The sequence below is a fragment of the Anabas testudineus genome, chromosome 5 (genome assembly GCF_900324465.2).
Source record: "Anabas testudineus chromosome 5, fAnaTes1.2, whole genome shotgun sequence".
NCBI classification, from domain to species: domain Eukaryota; kingdom Metazoa; phylum Chordata; class Actinopteri; order Anabantiformes; family Anabantidae; genus Anabas; species Anabas testudineus.
Genome location: NC_046614.1, coordinates 15,743,306 through 15,763,661, shown reverse-complemented (window position 1 = coordinate 15,763,661; position 20,356 = coordinate 15,743,306). Strand labels below are relative to the sequence as shown.

The 20,356-nt window shown below is 40.1% G+C and overlaps 3 protein-coding genes across 4 annotated transcripts in view; all 3 read left to right on the top strand.

The window, feature by feature from the left end:
• Positions 1-795: 795 nt before the first annotated feature.
• miip (migration and invasion inhibitory protein) lies at positions 796-5,529 on the top strand. The gene is made up of 9 exons (XM_026346889.1): positions 796-1,084; positions 1,417-1,619; positions 1,932-2,037; positions 2,132-2,243; positions 2,350-2,429; positions 2,528-2,654; positions 2,978-3,074; positions 3,998-4,117; positions 4,231-5,529. Exons 1-9 carry the CDS (start codon positions 874-876, stop codon positions 4,366-4,368), a joined length of 1,194 nt encoding a protein of 397 aa, XP_026202674.1. The 5' UTR covers positions 796-873; the 3' UTR covers positions 4,369-5,529.
• Positions 5,530-7,180: 1,651 nt separating this feature from the next.
• Positions 7,181-12,236, top strand: tnfrsf1b (tumor necrosis factor receptor superfamily, member 1B). 2 transcript variants are annotated; one of them, XM_026350004.1, is made up of 9 exons: positions 7,181-7,360; positions 8,829-8,925; positions 10,074-10,199; positions 10,302-10,460; positions 10,643-10,736; positions 10,814-11,064; positions 11,176-11,262; positions 11,372-11,430; positions 11,537-12,236. In XM_026350004.1, exons 1-9 carry the CDS (start codon positions 7,310-7,312, stop codon positions 12,071-12,073), a joined length of 1,461 nt encoding a protein of 486 aa, XP_026205789.1. In that variant the 5' UTR covers positions 7,181-7,309; the 3' UTR covers positions 12,074-12,236. The 2 variants fall into 2 exon arrangements, with proteins under 2 accessions (XP_026205789.1, XP_026205790.1); XM_026350005.1 differs by lacking the exons at positions 7,181-7,360; positions 8,829-8,925 and adding an exon at positions 9,229-9,980.
• A 2,249-nt stretch (positions 12,237-14,485) lies between these two features.
• trim62.1 (tripartite motif containing 62, tandem duplicate 1) overlaps positions 14,486-20,356 on the top strand; it is a 28,481-nt gene continuing 22,610 nt past the window's right edge. The window contains exons 1-2 of the mRNA XM_026349303.1: positions 14,486-14,714; positions 15,646-16,202. Coding sequence (XP_026205088.1) covers positions 15,795-16,202 — 408 coding nt within the window. The 5' untranslated portion in view covers positions 14,486-14,714; positions 15,646-15,794. The remainder of the gene's footprint in view (positions 14,715-15,645; positions 16,203-20,356) is intronic.

Genomic DNA, 20,356 nt, shown 5'->3' with positions numbered 1-20,356 from the left:
GGCACTATGCTCCTTCACTCCTACTAAAATGTACATCTGTAAATATGTATCACAAATGCATTTGCTGAGCACTTAGTCATCAAAATGAATTGACCCAGGGCTATTGCGTGGATCAAGGGGCCATCCTCTAGCACCACAATAAAGGTCTTTGGCACAGAGGTTTAACCTATCTGACTTTAAGCACAACAACTATACTTCGGTTTAATTATGTTTATTTATTTATTTTGTTGTATTTGAGGGTAGCAAGAAGATTCGTTATACACTACTGTGCTTACTAGTTTAATCACTATAAGTAATGAGACTTTAATGTTACTGGGTAAAAATTATTTATGCATTTACTTTACAGTAAAGTGCAGCGAGTCAATTTTATTCATACAGCCCAACACTGATTCACCTCATAGGGCTTAACAATTTGCACATCATACAACACCGCTTGTTATTTGAGCCTTGAATAAAAATAAGCAAAACCCTCAGATATTCAATAGATGTTGTAGAGAATTGAGCAACATAGTGACAATAAGATAGACACACAGCTAGAATAACTTATGCACACGATTGACACTGCACTAAAGTGGAGGACCTGAGAGCTTCTTTACCCGTATTACTACCAAACTTGAATGAACTCTCTCTCTATCTCTGGTGTCTCAAAGTAAACAGCACCATCTGTTGTTCAATACGACGTCCTCTTAGAAAACAAATGTGTGACTGCCACTTTAAGAAAACCCTTAGACGGTTGCAAGGCATGATGGGAAGAATGTTCGCGGCCAATCAGATCATTGTTGTCGACGCGTTGTTATGGAGTCGAGTTTAAAAACACGATAGAGCCGGAAACGTGCGATCAACTTTAATTTACAGTGGTTATATGGTTTTAAAATGTTCTCCACGGAGCGACTGGATGCTTTACGGGAGCGCAACAAAGAGTTACTGAGCCAACTGTGGCAGCAGAGAGAGAAAGTGGAGCTCCTGAGCCACATCCGCAAGAGGGAGAGAGAGGACGGGGCAGAGGTGTGGACTCGAACCCTCACCGACGGAGACCGCAGTGGTTCCAGGGAAGCCCCAGTAAAACCCACCGTGAGATTTGCGGGTAATGACACAGTTGCTGAGTTAGTTATGCCCACAATAAGGTTAATATTACTGATGGGACTTTTTAACCAGCCATGGTGGTTTATTGTGCTCTCACTTTTTGGGGCACACTAAACCACAGTTTTGAGAGTCTCCTGAGATTTCTGTGTTTACGTCTGATGATTTTGTTTAATCTTGCTTTGACATTTTACTACATTTACATTACATTATCTATTTAATGTTGTTGTTTTATTATGTAGCCTCGTGTTGGGTTTTCACTTTGTCTTTGCAGTCTGATGTGCAAGAGATGACTGAAAACGTATTTGATAGAAAAATCTCTTCTTTCTCCATCAGATACATGTGAGACACAAACAAAAATCCAACAGACTATTTCCACACCATCTTTGACCTCTAAATACAGTGGAGGAAATGCTCAACATCCTGAATCGTCTGTCATTTTCAAAGACAGTAGCAGACAAACCCAAGTGCATGACAGACTACAGAACATGACATCACCCATCACCAAGTCCTGTTTAATAAATCACAGCAAGGAACAGGTAAGCAAGAATAAAAAAAATTATATTGTAAATGTTACTCATGTAAACTATTTCTCTCTAAGGTATATTTGATCGATGTCAGACATCTTTTTACATCTTGAGATTGTCTACAGATTGTCGGTTGTCACAGTTAAGCATAATTCTGAATTATGTGGAGGTGCAGGTGGAACAACAGTGTTCACAGTACATGTTGTGCTGCGTGTGGGTTTTGGCTGAACTTTTACAACATAAAAAGCAATAATAACAACAACATAATTAAAGTGGGGCATGGCGATTTCAAATTCTCTTCAACATTTGTTTGTGATTTCCTAGACACATGTAAGGAGTCGAGGTACATTTCAGTCTGATCAACGTGAGGAGGTACCTGCCTCAGACAGGCGTCATTTGCAGCCCTTACTTGGATATGACTGGATTGCAGGTACATATTGTTGGTCTGCCTGTTTTATTTTTTACACACACAATGATCTAATGGCGCTTTAATAAGTGATATGTGTGTTTTTATCCTCTCAAAGGAGTCCTAGATGCTGAAGACTCCTTGATAGAGCGCTCTGATGAGTTCTTCAATGACCTTCACATGTTTCGATCGCTTAATAAAGACGAGTGTGTCCATAGCCCACAAGCTGTGTGAGTACTACTCACTTGATTGCACTTGTGATTGATTATTTGAGTCAGGTTTACCTGTGAATGCTGATGACTTGATTTAATTACTGTTTACTGACTCTTTCCATAGATTTTCTGAGCAGGACCATTCAGAACTGGCACTTCTAACAGACGAAGACGACCCAAAGGTTCAGACAGACACTCATCAATGTAAGAAGGATAATTTATTTGAATACTACAACTCTTCCTTTTTCTTTTCACAATAGCTGATGTAACTTTTTTCCTCTATGTGCTCACCTCTTGTCTAGGTACGTTCTCTTACAGGATTAACAGCAGACTGTTCCCCATCCCACTTCATTCTCAGGCGCGCTGTCCAGTGTGCAGAAAGGACAAATCCTCCCACCCTCACACTACTGCTGAACCAGCTCTTATAAGGTAATGCTGACGGGCATGTGAACATTTTCCAGCCTGTTATGAACAACAACCTATTATTGGTATTGTCATAGTCTTTATTTTGTTCCTAATGACTGATGCATTATTAGTCATATAAGGCTTTTTACATTAAAAATTATATGAGTGGTTCATGAGGCACATTAAGTCTATGGCCTAAAATGTGTCTCTTTGATGGTCCCAAATATTTGAGAATCAGTGTTGTGAGAAGTTGTTTACAGCTTTAGGTAATATTACATATAACAGCAGTTTTGTTTCTGTAGGTTTGTAGAGTTTAAAACACAGCTCTTTTTTATCTTTTTTCTAAGGGTCAGCATCCCTCGCTCTGCCCTCTTGCCACCTCACAAGTACAAAGCTCATCGGCGATGTAGCTTTGACCCATCAGATAGTTTTGGCTTGCCATCGGTGAGTAAGTGTTCAAATGAGCCCACTACATTAGGACCAAAGAGCCTTGCCATTTTCTTTCTGTGATCTTCACTTACAGTGCCTATAAAAAGTATTCACCCCCTTGGATGTTTTATCCTTTTATTGACATTATAAATCAGCCATGGTCAATGAAATTGGCGACTTTGACAAAAAAACAAACAAACTGAAAAATACCTTGATAATATCAAAGTGAAGACAGGTTTCTACAAAGCAATGTCCAATAAATAAAAATATGTAAGGTGAAATCAGTGTTTGCATTAATATTCAACCCCTTTAAAATGACTGACCTAATCCAACAGAGGTCCAGATAGTTGGTGCTACTAGTCCTACAATTAGTGAAATGGGGATTAACTGAGTGCAGTGAATGCGTCTCAAGTGCAGTATTAAGAAACTTGTGTATGGAAGGTCCAGTCCCTTGTTATTCAGTATTCCCAGCTACCATAACACCATGAAGACAAAAGAACACTCCCAGCAACTCAGAGAACAGGTCATTAAAAAGAATAAGTCAGGGGATGGATACAAAAAAAATGATAGGAATATGGCACATGTCTAAATTCACCTAGAATAGGCCGTCCACACAAACTGAGTGATTGTGCAAGAAGGAGACTAGACAGAGTGGCCACTAATACACGACTTACCGACAACTACTCTGAGGGAGTTTCAAGCTTGAGCAACTGAGATAGGAGGAGAACCTGTTTTAACTTTGACATTAATGAGGTATTTTTATGAAATATTTTTTGTCAAAGTCGCCAACTTTTATTAACCATCATTGATTTATAATTTCAATAAAAGGATGAAACATCCAAGGGGGGGGGTGAATACTTTTTATAGGCACTGTATTGTGTCAATCAATGTACCACAGTCTTATTTTCAATCTAAACGATATCTTTGCTCTTTTCCAGCACTGTCTCTCAGGATGGGTGAACACAGGTCAGAGCACCCTGCATCCACCGAGCAGCCTCGATCTGCGGAGCAGTCTAAATATGAAGTGCTCAACAGGCTCACAGAACAAGGAAGTTGAGGTGACACACTGCTGACACACTGCTGACACACTTACTACTCTATCTCAAAAAAGTAACAGAATGACTGTAGCGCACCGGAGTCACACTTCTCAAATGGTGGTTGTATTTTTCAGGATCTCTCTATGCCCAAAATGTCTGCCAACCAGATCTCTGACCACATCTCACATTTATCACGCTTGGCTCGTCACAACTTCAAACACTTTGCTCCCAAAAGAAATCTAGGAAGGAGCACGTCTTACCACTTGTGCTGACAACCCATCAAAGTGTATCACTGTGGTTCCTTTGAGCTATTTGATTCAAATCAAAAGGGTTTCCCATTTTTATGTTCTCATTTTAACTGTATGCCTGTTTTGTACATTTGTATTTCATTGATTACATATTTCTCTATGAAACACTGGTTGTAACAGTGGATGACAGATGCTGTGAAAGTGATTATTTATTTTCAAGAGCGTTATGAGTTGGAGATAGAAGCACATTTAATTTTAATTTTTAAGACTTGCATTTTAGTTCCTCATTTATTTCATCTGAACTGAATAGAATTTAGACTTAAAACGTGACTGTCAGCAGCCTCGTGGACATAAAGCAAGAGTTTATAATGTTTCACCACAATAGTAAGGCACAGCAGTTAAAACATATGGAAAGAATTACATAGCAATGGTTACATTTAAGTTTTCTTTGAAAATGTTGCAACATGGAGGGACTCATTTTGAATCATTTGAGTTGCTTACACCACAGTTAATGTTTCCCTTTCCAGCTATTTGATTTGGCTCCCAGGTTTAGGCATACTTCTGTTTTTAACTTCCTTTGAAACTTCTTTACTGATGGACTGTGACATTATCGCAACAAAGACAGGGGCTTATGTACTGTACAGAAGCTGCAATTCACAGGAAACCACAACGTTCTATACTTAATGTCAAGTACTGTAGTGATCCCACCTATAGCAACTATTTTTCCACTTTGTGTCTTGCATGCAAATGCATGCTAATTTGTCACGATTAAAATTCTGCTGTAATGTTTGGTGAATTCTTGTGAGCTGAAGCTGAAATACTTTGATCTATACTTCACTTCAAAGAAGAACGTGAGATATATGTTGTTCCCTGTCGGGCAGATTGTTGATAGCCTGTGACCACAGAGGGAAGCTTTTGTAGACAGAGATAAAGCTTTTTGATTTTACCACAGCTGCTAACACTTGCTAAGGGAAATAATGCTGATACTGAAACTTATAACATATCTTCAAATTTATCATATACACGTTTTTTGTTTTTTTTTCATGATTTTCGTGATAATTTTCACAGGACTGACATCCCTCTGCTGCAGTGTATGTTGGCTACAGTATCTTACTGACAGATCCTAGTTAATAAATTCTAATCCAACATTGTGGACTCACCCATGATCAATAAACTATATTTTTCTCTGCTACCAATTGTGTTTCAAGTTTCTGCTGCTTTACGTTATAATTTCATTTTGAAATGGAAGTAAACAGGATTTGAAACTCGAAGTCTACTAAAAGATTACTGTAACACTATGATAACAATGGCAGTGCTGATATGTCTATTCAAAATTAGAATTCAATAACTAAAAATAAAACCAGACAGTCTGACCTAGAACAAGACTCTAGTCACCTAAAAATCACAACTATCATGCTGTACTTTTAGAAATTACTCAGCAGTAAAAGCATGAAATAAACAAACAGTAAAAAAAAAACAAACAAAAACTTCATGTGAACTGGGTTTCACAAGTTGTATAACATGGCAGCAAACCCAGATAAATACTGAAGCTGGTAAAAATCTAGTTGTAATTATAGTAAAAGTATTTAACATATCAGATATACACAAAGTGGACAACACGGCCGCTACTGCTGTAGAGTACCAGGCAAGTACTGAGGATGTGGGAGGGGAAACTTTATTGTGAAATGTCAACGTCTTGCACAGGAACAGAGTGAAGTACAGAGGCATTAAACTGGGCAAGACATGCTTATGAGACGACATGTTATGACCAGAAGTGGGAGGAATATAGTACCCACAGGGTACTATATACTGCCACAGGTTCATCAGACCGATCTACAGGTCAGAATGCTCAAATCCTTTCTGTGCCTTGCTCACTGACACCTAAGCAACGCTGGCAACAGTCACATAGATCTTAACCTGGGTTCCTGCTGATAGGTGGCCATTGTTTTCAAAACTGTAGAGCAATAGCTTTATCAGCAGCCATATCCTGTCACAGCACAGAAAGTCAGCAGGGTGGATCAGTTCTTCAGAATCCTGTAAATTACCATGATCTCCCGATTATTCAAAATCTGTGACACGTCAAACAAAACCTGTTATTGCACAGCAAGCTGAGCTCTGTTTGGACATGTCTATGTTTAAACAAAGAGAGAAAATCTTAGTTCACTTCCTGTTACTGGTAGCAAAATATCCTTTTTTTATAATTTTGTTTACAAAAGATCAGTGCTACACATTAATCACCAATTCCTATAAATAGATACAACACAGAGAGCGAACCAATATTTATATGACGTATTTTTTTCTACAGCCTCAATGCTAAACAGGTTAACATACTAATTATATTATGATTAACATTTTGATTTCAAGCAGTGGGACCAGGTTATTGGCCTTGTATGAAATTTTTTTTGCAGTCTCCAAATGTTGGACCTTCCAGATAGAAACTCCCTGACAGCAACAACTGTGATTACTGATATTGTAAACTGTTTAATAAGACACTTCATACGAGCGTGCTTCTTTAATGTTATTATATCAACCTGTGCTTTTCCTGCTGACAAGTCTAAATGTCTGCGCTGCTGTTCCATTTAAGGGGGGTGAATACTAACACTCTCTAGATCTAGTATAAAGTATTCATGATTCATGCTTCAAAGAAGGTGAACACCTTATACGCACACTTTTTTTTTCCCTCTCACACACAGGTCAACTAAAGATAAATTAGTCTTTTTTTTTTTTTTTTCTAAGAATAATTTCTTTACCATAAAGAAGTATAGCGTCAGCTTTTTACCTCCCCTTGTCTAACCTCATGAAGGGTGAATGTGGGTTACTGCCTTTCTTCCTTCCTCCAAATTCTCGAGTCAGTTCAAGGAAATGCGTCTGTTGTGCAGAGTGCTGGCCCGCCTTTCTAAAATGAACAGTACAGTGTACATGCTGGTTTCTGACTCCTCTAATTTGCTTTAATGACAAAAAAACAATGAAGGACATACCCGTACTGCTTGTTCTGCTGATTGCCCAACTCACCGAGGTAAGATTTGTGTTTGTTTGTAAGCGTGTCAGGCATGTTTGCTGTGTTTATCGGAGACTGGCTTGAATTGTTAGGTTTCAATTACTGGGCTAATCCCAGAGAGCGTGGAGTTAAAGCGCTGAATATGTTCTAAATCAGTATTTGATTAAAACAACAAACCGGCACAGCTCAGTACAATTTGAATAAACAAATGATTAGAAGTGTTGACATGATATTTGTGTCATAACCATGAAATGTACAGACATTTAATCATCTTTTTAACATGTTTATGTAAAGTGTAACTTTGTCACCTGTCCTGAAGCTAAAAAATTATTATTATTTTTTTTTATTCATTTAAAACATTTATTGAAAGGTCTTTTATGTATCACGTTTTGATCTCTATCAGTTTTGTCCTGAGTGTGGCAAAAGTTATTACATTAGAAAGTCTCAATGCGGTGATTTAACACATAATTATAGTATGATGAACCTAAGTGAAACATTAGGTTTCGCTGTGGTTGGCATCTAATGTGGTTTCAAACCTTGTTCATTCTTGAGAAGCCCAGTTATGAAATTATGCAGCAGCTCTTTCTACTTTCAATATTACTGTGCATTTCTGTAAAAGATGTTGAGCCAGTTTAGGCACGAAGCCAGGAGAAATAGGAAAAAACTGCATGTTTTCCTGGGGGTAGTAATTAATTAAACATCAAGCTTCTAAGTTGTTTATCATCACTCATTGTGTTAGTGGTGGTCACACCACAAAACAAAGGTTTATTCTACGGAATGAGGGCTTCTAGAGAGCTGCCTCCATTTCCTGTAATTCGAGAAACACACTGCTGCTGTCAGCAAATTCATACTTTTGCTTGTCATTGGAGGGTACTGCGGTGAGACGGTTTCGAGTTTATGCACAGGACAGGTGTGTGAACAGCTACTGTGTCATGAATTGAGCACACCTAACACTGCTTGTACTGTGCAGTGTATAAAATGTACGTTGGTATGTGTGAGGAATAGCTTACAGCTGAATAATACTGCCTGTATGCACGTGTGCAGTGCACAAAGACCAACCATTCTGGACAGCCCCACATAGGGGAGAGGTACTGTACAGGTGCAGTGCATCTCCTACAAATTCAGAACACCGGCTTCCTGTTAACATGTCTGCAGCTCAGACCAAGAACATTACCAGAAGGGAAAAAGTGGGTGCAGGTGTAGGTGGTCAGGTACAGCTTTAGGCTCCTGTTTAACATGGTGAGAAACTTAACCAGTCATTGGTCAACAAGTCTGTTTCTTCTATCAGATGATGACTAAATTCTTGATTTTAAAAGTATTATCTTTACTGTCTGGTAGACGAATAGGTTGCAAATATTTTCCCCTTGTGTAATTTCAAAATTAATCTATTTACCTTGAAGACCAAAGCCCCCACCAGCTTCTATGCTAAAAGAAGTTTTGTTCTTCGCTGTCCTCATCTGACCAGCATTGTTTCACTTTCCTTTAGGTGTGCCCTCAGCCCTATCAGGCAAATGGAAACTGTCAGGATTCTAAAAAGTACATGTTGGATGGCTCAAACCTGTGCTGCAGTAAATGCCAACCCGGTATGTGCTCTTCTGTAAATATAAGAAGAACTGAAAGTTTTGAAGCTTCCTAATTAAGAGCCGCTACAAAGGTTTCATTGTTTTAGTATTGAGGCCCCATCACGTTTTACACAGTTAAGTTAAACGTAAAAATCATTCTAATTTTAATGAAATTGGACTGTACAAAAAGTACACACAGGCATATTCACATACACACACATTTTTCATTTTTCATGTCAAATTTACTTAGCCGAAGATGGGCTCCAGTTCTAGATACTATGAAAAGAAGACAATAAAAAGCCACACTAAAGCATGTTAATACTTTTGTAAATGTAAAATGTGTTTTTGTAAATGAGAGAGATTCGTGTTTGATTTTCTTAATTGATTTTTTAATGACGTATAGAACATAGTCATTGTGAGATTTTGTGTGTACATTAGTGGACAAAAAGCTGGTTTCATACATTTATTTCATTAAACCAAAACACACTGTATATACTGTACCACAGACAAAGCGGTATCAGTAAAGAATAAAACATAAAACCGATTTGATGACACAGCTCTTCAAAAAAATGCTGGTAAAAGCTTAGGCGTGGAGGTGTGAACGAAGATGAAGCTTTAACACATTCATCAGATGACATTTCCTTCTCTCACCCCGAGAAAATAGATTATGAAGCAAGTTAATAGTGGAAACTATTCACTTTAGGCAACTATTCACAAATGATTACTGTATCAGTTTTTCTGTAAAGGTACATAAGCAATCAGAAATGACATCATTTCAAAAATCTAGTAGATTTAAGGTACTAAATATAGTGCTGCCCATACATGGCTTACACCACTAAAGAAAACTAAGTTAATTTTTTATTCTAAGAGTACTCATATACCAGTGTACCCCCAGCCATAGGCGTATACTATAATATGATACTGAGGGGCCCATCACTTGCAGGTTTCCACGTGTAAGTTGAAACTTTTTAAGATTTATCACTTAAAAGTCTTTATGTTTGAATCCACAGCTTTTAGATTTCAGACACAGGTGGACACAAGTGGCTCAGCTAGCTAATCAACCTAATGTCAGTACTGTAAGTTATTGTAAAAACAGGTGCTACTAGGACGTACAATGAAAACGTTTGTGGAGTAGTGTTAAATTGATCTCTATCTGTATATTATTGCAGGATATCGTCTGGCACAGCAGTGCTCTGAAACTACTGACAGTGTGTGTGAGCAATGTAACCCAGACCAATACATGGAGGGATGGAACTACGCTCAGAACTGTTTCTCCTGTACCAAATGCAAATCGAGTCAGTAACTCTGCTATAAATCTCCTTTTAAGAAAGAATGCAGTTTTCATTTAAAAAATTTTAATGCACTGTATTTATTAATGCACAACTGTCTATAACCAGGTAAAGGTCTGCAGTATGCCCAGAACTGCTCTGCTACCACTAGGAGCAGGTGTACTTGCAGGCCTGGGTGGTACTGTACCATGGACTATCAGAATCCATATTGCACAAGCTGTGAAAAGTACAAGATATGCAAAGTGGGGTTTGGAGTGTCTATACCAGGTACAGCACCTGCTACATTTTAGTACTAATATAAATAATATGTATTTTATCTTAAAATGTATTTTGTATTAAAAGGAACTGCTTCATTTTCTGAAAGGTTTTATGAAAACTATATTCTGAACTTTACTTAAATCAAGTGTGATGGTGAAGTGTAACTTGTAAAACATGTTTGTTGTTTCCAGGGACAAATAATTCAAATGTGAAGTGTGAACGGTGTCCCGATGGGACATTCTCTGACACCGCATCCTTCACTGACCGCTGTCGGCGTCATACAGAGTGAGTGAAGGAGAGTCACATCTGTATACAGCTGTTAGAAACTCTTTGATTCAGATCTTTGTCTGTTTTCTTCACAGTTGTGGCAGTAGGGCTGTTGTTAGGAAAGGCAACACCACATCAGACACAGTGTGTGAACCTGTGACATCCAGTACACAAGGAAAAGAGCTCCACACTAAGTTTGCACTAACATTTGCAAGTAGGATGACAACAACACTCCACTCCACATCTGCACTGGAGCTAACAGGCTCCACACAGTCTGCTACCAATTCAGTTTTCAACTACTCAACAAAAAGCCCAACACCAGACACAGGATCTGACTTCCAAACAGGTACGCTACCTGCTTTGGTGTTTTGAGCAGTCATTGCGAGAAGACTGATAAGATTCTGAACTTTTCTCGTTTTCTTGCCTCCTCTGTGTTGTGGGTGTGTTTACCCATTAGCTGCTGTCATTTCTGGGGTCACTGCAGTCCTTCTGCTGTTCTTCGCTGTCATTTTGCTGTTTCTTTGCACACGAACCTGCAAGAAAGGTAAACTGATCCAGTCAATAAGTGCAATAATAATGTCTTATCTTCAAGTTAAAATGCAGAATGATCATTTCTGCTAACATTTCTCTGTGTTGACATTGCTTTTTTTCAGATGCAGACAAATTTCATCCCAAAGTAGATGCAAATGGAAATTGTGAGAGTGTTGATAAAGTGAGTTTTCCTCTGCTTTTCTTCTTCGTGAGTGAATATGCTCTACGCTGAATGTACCACACATTAAAATACACAAACTCTGACTTTACATTTCCTTTTACTCTAGATCAATCTGGGCTATGTGCGGGAAACTCAGTTGACTTCATTTGCAGTCACCTCACCAGAGCAACAGTGCCTGCTGGAGAGAGGGGAGGCCAGCAGTGACTACAGTCAGTGCAGTAATAATACTGAGACTCTGACCAGAACTGAAGGCTCTAGCAGCCACGAGTCCATCAGCCCTTTGCAATCAACCGTAGGCTTTCCCAACCCATCGTCTGCTCTGTCGGAGCCCATGCCGTTGATTTCCAACACAGATCCCGTCCCACTTCAGCCCAGCGTCCTCACACAGTCCTCCTCCTCCTCTCAGCCAACCAGTCCGCAGATTATCAGCCCTGTGACCACCAGTCCCCACGTCAACGTCAACATCACTTTTCACATAGGGAACGGGTCATGTGGGACGGCGCCTGTCACACCTACAGACTTGATACAAGCAGGATGTAAACTCCCCCTTGGACAGGAAGAGGAGTCCTTCAGCATCCCACAGCAGGAATATGGCAAACAGTCGCTAATCTCAGTGCAGGAGACTTCAAGTTACAGTGTATGAAGAGCTCGAAGGACAAACAACAATATGACTGACTGTACATATGTATCAGGATAAGACAAGCTTTAACCTTTGTTCTGTTTCTGTGTCATACTTCTGTCACTGTGTCTATAAATATATGTATATACAGAATACCATAAATAAAGATGTGAATATTGTCTCACTACTAGTAATGCAAATATATATTACATATTTATTACAATAGTATTGTAGTAGCCACAATGAGTTTAAGTTATATTATAGGTTATTTGGAGTGGACAAAATTCTGCATTGCCTCTATGTTGACTGTTAACTGTCTTGTGTCACTGGCTTCAATGAAGTTGTCTCTGTGTCACGACCTTGTCGACATCTGTGTTAAAGGTGGATTCCAGCTTACAAAAGGGATAAGCAATAGATGAGATGTTCGAGCTGCTGTACCAGAAAGCTACAGAGCCAAAGACATGAAAAGGTTCAACTTGGACCAGGATCTGTTTCCAGTAGAGTGGGAATGGTGCATTCTATCTGACACATTCAGATTTAAGATTACGATCAAGAATAGACCCCTGACTGGACTCCATCTATGACCCACTTGGTATGTTGAGTCCTGTTGTTGCAAAGAAGGAGAGCTCTTTGCTGGGATGATGTCATACCTGAAATCATTGCTAAAGAGTGGATGAGTTGACCATATGAACTTTTAGAGGACTTTACCATCATGAGATGCCTGAAACCTCTAGACTTTGGAGAAGTAACCAAAGCACAGTTACACCATTTCTGCGATGCGTGTGAAGATGGCTATAGGGCAGTTACTAACCTGCTGTTACACAACATACACACATATGTACACAGTGCATTTTCACAACTCTTTCAATAGAGATTTGTAAATACTGCATGCAACCCAGCCAATGTAGCCTCTAGAGATTTGAAGGTGGATGCATTTCTCAAGAATGTGAATCCTGACGAAGTTAATCAACTTCCATCAGATGACCCTGAGGTCAAGAAAGCTGTTGCAGTGAGCATTGTACAGGCCAGTGAGGAACTTGATGGAGTGGCACAGATAATCCTTTATTAGCCACATCTATAGACTCTCCCCACTTTGAGTTGGCAGTTGGCTCAACAGGTCATCCATACTTATGGAGGATAAACATCCTAAAATATTGGTCAAGGATTTTCACATCTCAAATCTTCTTCTACAGCACATACATCAGCAAGTTGGACATGGTAGTCGTAACCATGTTATCCAAGCTACGAGATAAATATTTGATCACAGGTGCTAGCATGACTATACAGAAAACTCTAGCCAAGTGTGTCGTCTGTTGAAGACGTAAATGCTGAGCCAATGTCCCAGCAGATGGCAGACTTCCCTCTTGAAAAAGTTACTCCAGATGAGCCACCATTTACTCAAGGTAGAGTAGATTACGTTGGACCTTGCAAGGTAAAGAGTAGAAGGAGTCTGGTGAAGAAGTATGGAGTTCTTTTTACCTGTCTGACCATACGAGTACGAGCAAGACGTGGCCAAGTTGTGGAGCTGCGTCCTCCTAATGGGACAAACTTCATAGGAGCAGAGTGTGAGTTGAGAACAGCCATTGAACAGTGGAATCAAGTGCAGATTAACAATGTTCATCTTTAGAAAATGAATTAAGTGGACATTCATTCCCTCAGCTGGCTCACACCATGGAGGATCTTGGAAAAGACTGATTAGATCAGTGCGGAAAGTCTTTAATTCCATTTTAAACAGGGAAAACTGAGCCATCTTTGGACTCCAGCGAGGGTTTCTTGATTCGGCACATCTGACACACAAGGCCCTACCTCAGATTTATTATTGTTATATTTCATTCACAATGTACGAAGCTGTGTATAATTACATGTTGTGTTTGTAAAATGATTATGCTTCTTTTTTCACAAAACATGTAGAAGTTTACATATTGTGTTTTACATCCAACATCAGTATTTACAGTTGATTTTTTACAATGAATCTTTTAAATTACCTTTAAAGTGCCATAGACACTAGGTTAATTTCACCGAAAAGTCAGATGCAGTAGCTGCAGAATGTGCATATAACTAGAAATGGAAGTATTCCAGTGAAGTACAAGTACCTCGAAACTGTACTTGCTCAGTACTGTAATACACCTCTGTGTACTGTGAACCTGCAGTTTCCGTGGACGTGTCTGACACCTGCTGGTGGAAACCGGGCACTGCAGCCGCTGAAAACCTGTCGGTCTTCTTATAAAATGCTTCACCGAACAGTATCAGCCCACGTTGAGGGTCGTGCATGCAGCTGTTTTTAAGGTGAACTGGTTCTCACGCGGGTTATTTGATTCATAGTTTGTGTATTTTGTGTGTTTCCTCGCTGGTTTCTTGTAATCCAGGTAGCTAAGTAGCGATGCTAACCGGGAGGAGCCACTCCACTATTACAGGAGGGGGCTTTTGCTAGTTATACACTACGAATACTCCCAGTATTTCATGTAAACAGCTCCATTTAATTTAAGTGAAGTTTTTTCACCTTTATTAAAGAACCTATCGATAAATGTGTTGACAATCTTCGTCTATACGTGTGATACTCCACCCCCGTCGTTGGTCGTTCGTTGGTTCCGTCTGTTGCCGCTGTGTGTTGCTCTTCTTCCTGGAGAGTTGCACTGGAGCCGCCGATGTCGCTGCGTGGTGGTCGGTGAGTTGAGCAGTTTTCTTTTATATTCATCTGTTTCTTCGATTGTGACTTGTGGTAGTAAGGTGCCTTAACCCTCCCTAAGCCACCCGGGAGTCCACCTGTCCTCATATCTAACTTGTTAAACGATTATTTGCCCCATTTGTCTGTGTGTCTCTGCCCCCTTTTTCATCCTCCCGCTGCGGTTGATGGTGTCCTGCTCGGTTGTGTTTACAAATTCAGCTAGCAACTAAGGAGGGTCGAGGCAATTAAACAGCACACCTCCACAGCTGCAGCACAGATTATTGTGTCGAAAGGTTGTGGTGGACGGTACGAGCGACAAAAGCTCAGTCCCGACTGCTGAAACCTTCTCACTACGGAATTTAAAAGGAAGCTTGTAAGTGACACCGGGGAGGCTGGACTCCAGCAGGAGACCAGACCGCCGCAGGTGCTTCCCTGTTGTTCAGTGCAGACAGTGACTGTGAAAAATAACATAACAAATCCACAGTGAGAGGAAAAGGTGGGCAGGTATTCATAAAAGCATTTACACAGGAGGAAGCAACAGTAATAATGTGTTAATGACCATAATCTGTTGCCATTTTTGGTTAAACTGTCTTCAAACTAGTTGTTCATCAACACTCTTTGTCATTTATTTCTCTCTTGACTAATTGATGAAACAATAATTAAAATTTGTGCAATTTGCAGATGTGACAGCCCGGATGTAACTGCACACCGGTCTTATGGGATTTGTTGACAGTCGGGGTTATTTTCTAATTTTCTCCTCCAGCTCATCCTGTAAATAAGCTCTCAATGAGCTCCACCAGTTAATTTGTAACTAAAAGAATCTGCTCCTGTTAATGATTTGTCTGTTATAAATGTATTAGACTATGCAATAGGTGCTAATGTTCTCCAATAGATTAGTAGCATTTTATTGTATTTCATCATATTTCAACAGAAACAACCAAAGGTGAAATCTCAAGATTCCTGAAGATCTATTTATTCTACTCCCACATGGCAGTGAACCACACAAGTGAAAATTAAGCCGAGTATATTCTGCCCAAGAGCGTTGACCTCTTAGATGCAGCTCAGTCTTCGTCTTTGCAAATGGCTTGCTGTCTGAAGGACGAGCTCATCTGTTCCATCTGCCTCAGCATCTACCAGGACCCCGTAAGCTTTGGCTGCGAGCACTACTTCTGCAGAAAGTGCATTACAGAGCACTGGAGCAGACAGGAGCCCCACGGAGCACGGGACTGTCCCGAGTGCCGGAGGACCTTCACAGATCCTCTCGTCTCACCGAGTCTCAAGTTGTCCAACATTGTGGAGCGCTACTCGGCTTTTCCGCTGGACGCTATCCTTAACGCTCAAAGGAGCTCTTATCCCTGCAAGGACCACGAGAAGGTCAAGCTCTTCTGCCTCACTGACAAAAGTCTGGTGTGCTTCTTCTGCGACGAGCCGGCACTACACGAGCAGCACCAAGTGACCACCATTGACGAGGCTTACGAGGAGATACAGGTCAGTTATAGTACATACACAAAGTGACATGTCATTACCAAGGGGGGAGGCTGATATTTTGCTCCCCCATCAGCACCCTGCGCCACATTCAGCTAGTTGCACTCATTCATTTGGCGATAGCTGTCCAGACAGTTCAGCCTCATTCCCTTTTACTGCCACAGAGCAGCTCCACTGAAGCAACCTGGGAAATATGTGCTTTGTTCATGAGTGCATCACCTCTCTCATCTCTAAGTTAAATTGGTTGTCATTCTGATTCAAAGTGTTAAAACCTGCTTTTGAATTACCTGCAGTGGTTATTGTAATATTACCAATTGATGAAGAAAAAAAGCAACATCGACATTTTGAATCTGGCAGGGGACATTTGTTGCATGTCAGCCCCCTGTAGGTCTTCTTATTTCCTGCTATCTTCATTTCAATTTGGCCTCCATATGCCTCAAAAACGAACAAACTGTGGCTTGTTTTGGTGAAGAGACTCTGCAGTGAATTGCATTAAAATGCACCAGTATTTGAAATGAGGGGAAACATCTCCTGCCATGTTTGTTCACACTCACAGTCATATTTTCCACATTAACACAACTGTCCATTATATTTCCATTACCACAGACCTAAAATCCAGCAACTGTGAACTGAGCTTTTTATGATGTTCCTTCTTTATTCAAGGCTGTTATCATCTTGACGTCTGATGGTACTAATGTTGATATTCACACCTGTTTTTTGTACCCCCTAGTTTTGGAAATGCAGTAGATACCACAGTGGCGTTTTGGATAAGAGATAGTGTTGGTTGGTTTTGAAAGGTTTACACTCCCTTGTTGCATCGTAGCCCAACACTTCATCTGTGTTCGACGCCACACTAACACAATATGTGTTTTGTTTTCTTTGTAATTCATAACTTTCAGTTTAATGTTGTACTGTAATCTTTCTAGTATGTCTGCATTTTTAAAATGCTAGACACACTGTAGCTTTTAGTGTTAACGTCATCCAGAGTACTTTCTGGTTGCACAGACTATCAATGTGGTGGCCTCAGCCTTTGACTATTCAATACCCTGACCTCTTACGCTCTTCTGAAAGTCTATCTTTGACTACAGCAAGTTCATTTTGCCCTTGCAGCTCTGAATCAGTGATCAGGTTTATATGCAGACTGATGCTGAATTTTAAAATCTTTCAGATGGAGAAATTGTAAGAATATGGATGAATAACAGGCATTTGTTTTCAGTGGTATCATGAATAACGAGAAGCAACCAATGACATCTAACCAGAACAAATAAGAATAGTATTATATGAGTAAATATAGTTAAATTATATTCATTAATAGTTAAATATATATTAATTATTCTAGATTTGAACACAGTTAATAACCAGACTGATGACAGATCATAGGATTTCTTCAGTCATTATTTAGCAGTGAAATGGTGTCAATGGCTGGTGTCAAGCTGACAGGCAGCTGTTGGGAAAAACTGTGAAGTGAATCGTTTTCTTTACCCAGAAGCAGAAAAATGAGAAGAAAAATAGCCACAAAATATTGACAAGCATGGATGAGATAGTCGGAAGAGTGCTTGGAGTAGTAGTACCTCTTAAATTGTTATGATTCTTATGTCTTTATCAAAACAAAGTGAACTTGTCGTAGCAGCCTCTTTGCAGCTGTTACTCAAAATTATGTTGGTGTGCTACATGTTCATTGGTTTGGGCCAAATAAAACAGGTCTTGTCTTTTAATGAAAAGAATAAATCCATAATGTCATAATTGGTTTGTTTCATTGAGGTGTTTCTGTGGAGAGAATAAAGGATTCAAGCATAAATAAATAAAATTATAATTAATCCAATTAATAAATGCTAACATAGTTGAGCAGCCACTGGTGCAGAGCTACCGTCATGTCTTTCTGCGGTCCATGTTAAATATAATTCACAGTTCTGTGTGCAACAATGCTGTCCTCATCCTCCTTAATTTCCAATCAGGCTCTATGCTGGAAGCCTGAGAAAGGTCAGGGCTGTGTAATCTTGGAGCAGAAGTAATTAGGCCCTGCACAAGATGTTTCTCTTTTCTTGGACACCAGCTTGTCTCTCTGCTTGGAGCTGTTTTCAAGACGGCGATCTGGCATTTTGTATTCTGGCAGGAGCTTTGGAGGCTTCCCAGATCTACAATACTGAAAGAGAGCATGAGCACACAGAGGCCCCGTTGGAGACAGCCATGCCCCATGATGAGCTTTGCATGCTTGCCTTTTTAGATCTACAAGTGGTGTGGTTTGTTACACAAGGTCTCATCCTTACTCAACAAGCAGCAGATGGTGTAACAACCATTTTCTGTCATGGTTGGGATCGCAAAGTAAACTTTAGTAGGAATGTGTCTGCTGTAGCTGAACTCTGTTCTTTTGGATTAGTTTGGAGGATGGAGCTGTGATATTAGTCATCAGATAAGTTTCCTAAATTTTTAGTTTTTCTTTCCCGTGGACTGTGTCAGAGAGAAACAAATGTGTGAGCGCTGTGCCCGCAGGCACAAACTTCACTTCTTGCATTAGGTTCGACAATGCCAAATTAAAAGTGCCAAAACAACATGCGTGGATGTGGTAAAGTGCAGCAACAATCAGCTCCACTGAGTATTCCAGAGGGTCCAGCATGGTGGCCTTTTTTAAAATGAACCTCTGAGCTTTTGTAGGGTGGGAAAGTTTACAGACGAGAAGAGGAAAGGATTTGGTAGGTCGAGAGCCAAAGCTTGGCCTCTTTGTATTGAATTGTTCAACACTTTGGCACATAGGATTTGAGATTAGATTAAACGGTTCCAGCTTCTGTGTCTGGATGTCGCTTTTTCTTTTTCCTCTTAGTGTTCCTCTATAAATGATCTAACTCATAGTTTGTGCTTCTGCAGAATTTTATGAGTAATAAATGTTAACTGTTACCGTTTTCCCAGCAGTGTTTTCTGTGACGTTACACAATCACCCACAAGATTCAGACACGTCCTCCATCTCCTTGTTGTTGTGAACCAAACTTGCAGCAGAACACTGATAATTAGTGTGTTTTGCAGTGCGAACTACAACATGTCAACATCTACTCTTGGGGATTTGGACCAACCCTCACAATGAGGCACTGTGATGAAAACATATCTGTTGGGATGTGTGTTGGCCATGTTGCGTATACTTCAAAGCCGTAGATTTGATGTTCTCAAACAGCTCGTATTCCCACAGGGTTCAGATATGCAGCACACTTCTGTTATATCATTCCTTCGCTGTGTGTTGACAGTGTATTTAGCCAACCAGTGTCTACTGACGAGGGCGGCCTTTGGTCAGTCTGTGGCAGGCTGTAAGCTCCTTAGCCTGGCATGTCACTCCACTGACCTCAGGCCCTGAGTCTTGTTGCTGTGTTGAGAGCTTTAACTCCTGCTGATTTGCACCCTTTTCCCCTGTAAACACTCCTACGGCCAAATCTGTAATGCGCAAACGAATCCAGCACCCAACCATTGCACGGTTGACACACACACATCTGGCAAACATTCACCCAACACATCATTTCCTCGCATGTGCACATTTCTCAACATAAAGGACATTAAGGTAGGATTGTGGGGGATTTGTCTGCTGCTCTGCCATTTGCTTCAGGAAGCAGAGATTTCACAGGGAACTAATGCATTCTGATTAGGAGAGGTTTTATTCCACCAATCATATTGGACAGCATTAAACACCAAACATAATGTTGTGTGCAAGAGCAGAAGTACTCTTAATGCAAAAAGTCTGTCAAACTTCCTCAACCTAGAACATTAAACTGAGCTACAACCGTCACTAGAAATCTCCAGTTTATTATCACATACCAAGCAATATTATTTTTTTAATCCTCTAATTTTGTTGTGAAGTTGTTGGCCTATCAATCCCACTCAAACTCATTAATTCAGGTTACAGCCAAAAGCCAAACATTCTTATCTAATGAGCCCCATTCTGAAGCCCCGTAAAGTATGTGCTTTATAGTATGTTCTGGGAAATAATGCCTTTATTTTAGGCAGCATGGTTAACAGTGATGAGATTACTTTGAGCTCTGGCGCCACCTTAAATAGAGGTTGGCTGGATTGCTGTAACCCTGATTGGAACTGGGCAAAGTTGTGCACTTATTATCACACCACTGTGGCCTAAAGTTGGCAGTCAACTCCTCTGGAGGACAAAGTGGAAGCCACAGCAG